The 6,721-nt window shown below is 35.3% G+C and overlaps 1 protein-coding gene across 1 annotated transcript; it reads left to right on the top strand.

Moving 5' to 3' along the window:
- Window positions 1–823: 823 nt before the first annotated feature.
- Window positions 824–6,359, top strand: LOC122600783 (protein phosphatase 2C 29-like). Its single transcript, XM_043773544.1, is given in 6 exon segments — window positions 824–1,637; window positions 1,639–1,890; window positions 1,892–2,818; window positions 3,834–3,947; window positions 4,148–4,412; window positions 5,639–6,359. Coding segments are annotated over 6 exon segments (2,346 nt in total). The 5' UTR covers window positions 824–974; the 3' UTR covers window positions 5,764–6,359.
- Window positions 6,360–6,721: the final 362 nt, after the last annotated feature.

Genomic DNA, 6,721 nt, shown 5'->3' with positions numbered 1-6,721 from the left:
ATTTACCTACACCAATAGATGTCGCCACCACCGTCATCATCGGCTCGCCGCCGCATTGCGCGGATACCGTACTCGTGTATAATTATGAGAATTAATGTCATTACTCTAAACTCTAATGAAATAAGACTAAGGTATTTTTTACCGAAAAACTTTAAAATACATGAAAATAAAACAAACCTAGTTCTTATCATGTTGAAGAATAACTATATGTTTTTTTAATGTACTTTGATGTATTTTGTAAGTTTTTTTTAATTTAATGTTAGTCGATCATATCTACAACAAATTTTGGTAATCAACAACAATGCATACTTTATACAGTTGTATATTTTGCAATAAATATGTATTTTTGTTGTAGATGGCTAAAATATGTTGTAGATATATCACTCACCTTAAATTTTTGTGTGATTGTTAAGATTAGGTAAATGATATTTTGGGGTTGAATATTGTAAAACAAGTATTAAAGTAAAATAAATAGACCAAGATCTTGACCCTAAGATCATAGTTAAATTGATGCACGAAGATTTATGAAGCAATTGATGCATGATAATTTTAATGATACACGATGATTTTCAGTAAAAAAAAACTTATTATTTTATTTATTTTACTTTAATACTTATTTTATTTTACTTATGTATTAATAATATTAACATTATGTTTTTCAAAGAAATTCAACCAAAACCCTACAAAGAAGAGAAAATACACCCATCGATTTTGATTTTTAATTTTTTAATATGTGCAACAATCATGAAAGTTTTCTTTCATATTTAAAGCAAAGTCTTCTTTCTCTCTCCAATTTTATTTATTTTTTGTTTAACACAAAACAATCAGCTCTTTTTTCTCTCACTACTTCTTTCTTTGATTCACACACGCTTACTGTGTGTATTCAAAATATACATACATATACATACATATATACATACAAATTTGTTACAACAAACTTCACTTCATTTTACTAAAGTCACAAATCAAATGTGATGGGAAGTGGATTCTCCTGCTTCAATCCATCGACGGCGTTAAGCAAACGGCGGAGCACCACCTCACCGGACCTCAACTTCACCGGCACCGGCGAGCAACCGCCGCCGCTAGATGAAACCCTAGGTCACTCTTTTTGTTACGTCAGGTCATCTGCGAGATTTATATCACCTACTCACTCCGATCGGTTTTTGTCTCCGTCTCAATCGCTTCGATTTTCTCAAAATCAAAACGGTGTCGTTTTGGAAACTGGATTTAAAGCGATTTCAGGCGCTTATGTAAGTGCTAATTCGTTTACCCCTAGAACTGTTGATATTTACGATTCTGCCACTGATACTGATAATCATAATAACAATAATATTAATAATATTACTTATAGTAGTAGTAGTAGTGTTAAGGCTGGTAGTAATAGTGTTAGTGTAATTAATGGATTTGAAAGTACGTCGTCGTTTAGTGCTTTACCGTTGCAGCCTTTACCTAGAGGAGATTCTGATTCAGGCAGGGGAGGGTTTTTTATGTCCGGACCGATTGAGCGTGGGGCGTTGTCTGGTCCGTTGGATTCGGATTTAGGTCATGGTGGAGGTAGTGGTGGTGTTCCGTTTTCGGCACCGTTGAATAGCGGAATGTACCTTAAGAAGAAGAGGAGGAAAGGGGATGGATGGGATTAGGAAGGCATTTAATAGAAATTTCCCGAGGCCTTGGGTAGTTCCGGTTAGGAATTTTGTGGGAGGCCGGAAGGAGGGAGGCGGAGGTGGAGGGGGAGAGGGAGGGGAGGAGGGAGGGCTGAAGGATGACAGGGATGTGCAATGGGCGTTGGGGAAAGCGGGTGAAGATCGGGTTCATGTGGTGGTGTCAGAAGAACATGGGTGGTTGTTTGTTGGGATTTATGATGGGTTTAATGGTCCTGATGCTCCTGAGTTTTTTGATGGGGAATTTGTATAAAGCGATGTATAAAGAGCTTGAAGGTTTGTTTTGGGATTTGGATAATACGGTTCAGGATCAGAGTCAGTGTCAGAGTCATAGTCAGGGTGATGTTCGAGTTCAAGATCAAGCTCAATCTTGTTTGCAGGAATTACAAGAAAAAGAAATTAGAGATGTTGTTTTAGTACCTGAGAATGTTGTAAAGAAGGTTTCGTTTCGATCAGGAGAAGAAATAGTGATTAGGAGAAGGAGATTATGGGAATATCTTGCAGAGGAAGAACCTGAAGATGGGCTTGATCTTTCTGGTTCTGAGCGGTTTGCATTTTCGGTGGATGATGCACTTAGTGTAAGCAAAAACAGTTCCGGTGTTAATCGAAGGTCATTACTGCTGTCTAAATTAAGAAATGGATTCACTAAGCATAAGGAAGGTAGTAAGTTGTTTGCTTGGAAATTTGGGTTGGATACTAAAGAGCATAAAGAAGCGGAAAACAGAATAGAGGAGACAGGTAATGTTGTTAAAAGTGTTAGGAAGAAAAAAGCTGGTCCGGTAGACCATGATTTGGTGTTGAGAGCAATGTCGAGGGCTTTGGAAGTAACCGAGGTTGCGTATTTGGATATGACTGATAAAGTTATGGATCAATATCCAGAGCTTGCGCTAATGGGTTCCTGCTTATTGGCTGTTTTGATGAGAGACGAGGACGTGTATGTGATGAATTTAGGAGATAGCCGGGCAATTGTTGCACAACACCAAGAAACAGAAGATCCATCTCAACCGCAGGATAGTGGGATTGTTGATGACAGTGTAGTCAAGGAATCCTTAGATACAGTTGGGAAGGGGAACGACACAGAAAATGAAGTTGCTGATCAAGATATGAGGCTGACCGCGTTACAACTATCTACCGATCATAGCACAAGCATCGAAGAAGTAAGTTTACTTATGATATATCATGTTTAATGCTCTTAACATACTTAGAGCCTAACCTTGGTGTTATTTAGACGTTTTTGATGAAGCCAGAAAAAAAGAGTGAACTTCTTGTCTGTTATTGATTAATTATATTATTTGAGGTGTTTTATTCTTTTTTGAAGTATGCTATCTAGCATTCTTGGATGATTATGGGGACAGTTACTACTAGCAGCTCCATCATAGTCAAATTGTGCTTCTCATTACTTTTGTTGATTATAGATAGTAAGAGAGAGGCCACATTATCTTGTAACTCAAATCTAGCCTTTTAAGTAATTCTGAAAGGTTTGATGTGTACTAGATGGGAGTACAAGCCAAACTTTAGTCGGTGTAATTGCTTTCTCTCCTTTTAATCTTTTTGTTGACATATCTTTTGGTTCTTTACTTGAACCACAATTTAAGTTACACTATCATTCTAAAGTTTCTTCCTGTAGGGATGCATCTTATGCTTCACTTACCTGAATTCACTTTTCAACCCGTCATCATTTTTTAAAGTAATGGCTCATCATGTACCAAGACATGTGGCTTTATATTTGACCACTTAATAAAATAAGTATAAAGTCGTAATGTAGTGTTTATATTATTAGTGGCCTTTAGATCTTTGAAACTGTTTATTGGATCGATCTTTTGCATGGTGACACTTTTTTTTTACCTTGGCGAGAATTATTTGATTAATTGAGGACATTTGCATGTGAGACTTCCTCTAAATCATAGATGCCGTTTTAAGAGATAAGGTATTTTCTAAATGATATATGCTGTGATGTATGTTTTCCAATATGTAACTGAAATGTGAACTACTAATCATTGGTAGCTTCATTGTAGTCTTTGTACATATGTGTGGTGGTAAATTCTTAACATTGTTTTATTACACTCTTAAAATAAAACTTGATTTGATTTTGTTTTTAAGCTTTTCTTGTCTTATACCTAAGTTTACCAGAGATTATCTCAAATTATCGCAGAAATCTTGTTACCATTGCAGGAAGTTATTCGAATTAAAAATGAGCATCCAGATGACAACAATTGTATAGTAAATGATAGAGTCAAAGGTCGTCTGAAGGTTACTCGTGCTTTTGGTGCTGGATCTCTCAAACAGGTTTGTTACTTAATTCTAACTTTGTCTCACCTTTTTATTGTTATTAACTTATATGAAATATTGAGGTATTCACTGTCTTTGAATAGTTAAAATAAAACATTGGTCATCATACTACTGTACTAGTTCAAACAACACATTGATCATTATGCTGCTTGTACCTTTGCTTTGTGCATGATTTGTTTATTCTTGGATACTTTCAGGCGAAATGGAATGATTCATTATTGGAGATGTTTCGTAACGAGTATATTGGAAATGCACCTTACATATCTTGCCTACCTTCTCTTAGACACCATAAACTATGTCCAAGAGACCAATTTTTGGTTCTTTCATCAGATGGGTTGTATCAGTACTTCACCAATCAGGAAGTCGTGTCACACGTTGACAATTTCATGGAAAGGTTTCCTGATGGGGACCCTGCTCAACACCTGATTGAGGAGCTTCTTTTACGCGCGGCTAAGAAAGCTGGTAACCTCCCACATCTTCCCTCTTATTATGTTTGCTGTTTCATCAAATCAGTAAGCTGGCCATCCTTACTTTAATGGTGGGTTGTGTAGCAAGTCAAAATGGGTTTGGTGAAATTGGTCATTTTATGGTGTGTTAAAACAGGGTGGGTGACCAGCTCACACATTTTTCCTCAATTTTTTAAAATTAGATTATCAATAATAATTATATATTGTGTGTGTGAGAGAGAGAGAGAGGAGAGAGAAGAGAGAGAGAGAGACTATTATTAACATGTTGAATAGATCAATACAATAGGTCGTAATCACTTGACCTATAAATCATTTGACCCATTGGCAACAAAACATGACCCATGCTGGTTAAAATCCCCCCTGCAAGATAAATTGATAGCAATAAGTCAATAGCTTAGTCTTTACCTAGCAAATAGTTTGAATTTATGTTTTCTAATTTTTCCAGATAGTTCAAATAAACTTTAGTTTAATATTGTTTTATGAAGTTCAAAGTATTATTGAAGCTCGTTCATAGCAACAACTTGAGAACATTATTAAATCCATTTTGTTAGCCCTTGAAACAACGAGTTACTGCTTTTTTTCTAAACACGATTGAACAGTGTGTGGTGTATTCCTTAGGTTTTTGATGTGCATCATTATATACTAGAGGTGGATAAACAGCAGATTGGCTAATAGGTCTTAACAGTTGAATAGTGTGTGGTTTATTCCTTAGGTTTTTGATGTGCATCATCATATACTAGAGGTGTATAAACAGCAGATTGGCTAATAGGTCTTAACGGGTAGTTTTAACTCACTTGGTTTTGAGACTCACCAACTCTTTCTAAATATAACAACTCAACAAGTGCTCAAAGTTTTAGATATGATGTCAAAAACTAGAATGTTGAATTATTAATCTTTATTTTTTAAGTCATCCAAAGGGTCGTAAGCATTGCATAGGGCATTTTTTTTTACTGCATTTTTCAGCCAGTCTTCAACTTTTACTCATTTGACTAGTTAAATACGGAGTATAAAAATATAGGCCAAATTTACCATATTTAGGTAAATAGGTTGAAATTGTCATCTCTAGCATATATTTTCTTGTGTTGGATTTGGGATATACTGAAGAAATCTAATTAACATTTTACTTTTGGTCACATTAATTTTATTGGTATTGTTCAAAACTTCCAGCTACGATATTAGCTGCTGCGTGCTCTAACGACGAGTTTCTGTAACTCCCTACAGGGATGGATTTACATGAATTGTTGGACATTCCACAAGGAGATCGTAGAAAATACCATGATGATGTGACAGTCATGATCATTTCTCTTGAGGGAAGAATATGGAAATCATCTGGAAAATATCTCTAAACACCATAAGAACCAAAGCATATCTCATTTTTGCCCCATGATCCTCAAAAGCAAAGCCAAGCCTATATCTTGTTGTAGAAACTTCAACGTGGACCCACATGTTGTGCGTCCGAATGGAATGTGCCAGGCAAATGTGATCAAAAATTTAGCTAGATGCCCAAAAAATTGGTTGAATATGGAGTAAACATGCTGGCGGCAATCTTTCTTGACAAAGAGGGACTTATTTTTTTTTTTAAATTAGGTGAAGGGGGGTGGTAAAGAATGGATTATTATTTTTTTTCTTCTTATTTTCTATTATCGTTAGATTTTGCTGCATAGGTGGAGAAAATGTGGTTAATTAGTTTTTCATTCTCAACCTGAAATAGGATGTGGTTGTGGTTGTAAGTTAGGGGGGAGGTTTTTTCTTTCTTTTCTTACATTTGTTAAGACATTGAAAAATTTTCACTTTCAAAAGTGAAAATATGTAATTTTGATGGTGGATTACGAGAATCCATAAAGGATGTTGTTGAAGCCAAACATATCAAGTAGGTTAGAGGGGCAATTCATTATTCGGTATGACTTTTTGCCAAATGTATCTATAAAAACCTTATCAGTTAAATACATAGCCTAATGCTAATAATCGTGCAATATAAAAATGGAGTCACTAATTCAAATTTTATATATATCTCATTAAGTAACTCATGTCGATAATGAGATTGATCTGTAGGAAAAGATGATAGTTTGGTTTAACACTTGAGTGCTTCAACTTTCAAACATTATTTAAGGAATAACAAATCTTAGAAATTGTTCAGGCGTGTCATTTTTTAATTTAGACATAGGCTGGACTGATCAGCTAAATAAGGACGGGGCTAATCCGTACGAAATATAGACAATTATGATAATTGACTATTGGAAAACATAAAATAAATGTAGAAAAAAAAAGAGAAAGTAAATTAACTCCTAATGCCGTCTTCTATCG

Source organism: Erigeron canadensis, chromosome 5, assembly GCF_010389155.1.
Source record: "Erigeron canadensis isolate Cc75 chromosome 5, C_canadensis_v1, whole genome shotgun sequence".
Classification (NCBI taxonomy): Eukaryota; Viridiplantae; Streptophyta; class Magnoliopsida; order Asterales; family Asteraceae; genus Erigeron; species Erigeron canadensis.
Note: the sequence above shows the minus strand (reverse complement) of the source record. Positions and strands in the feature narration are given on the sequence as shown.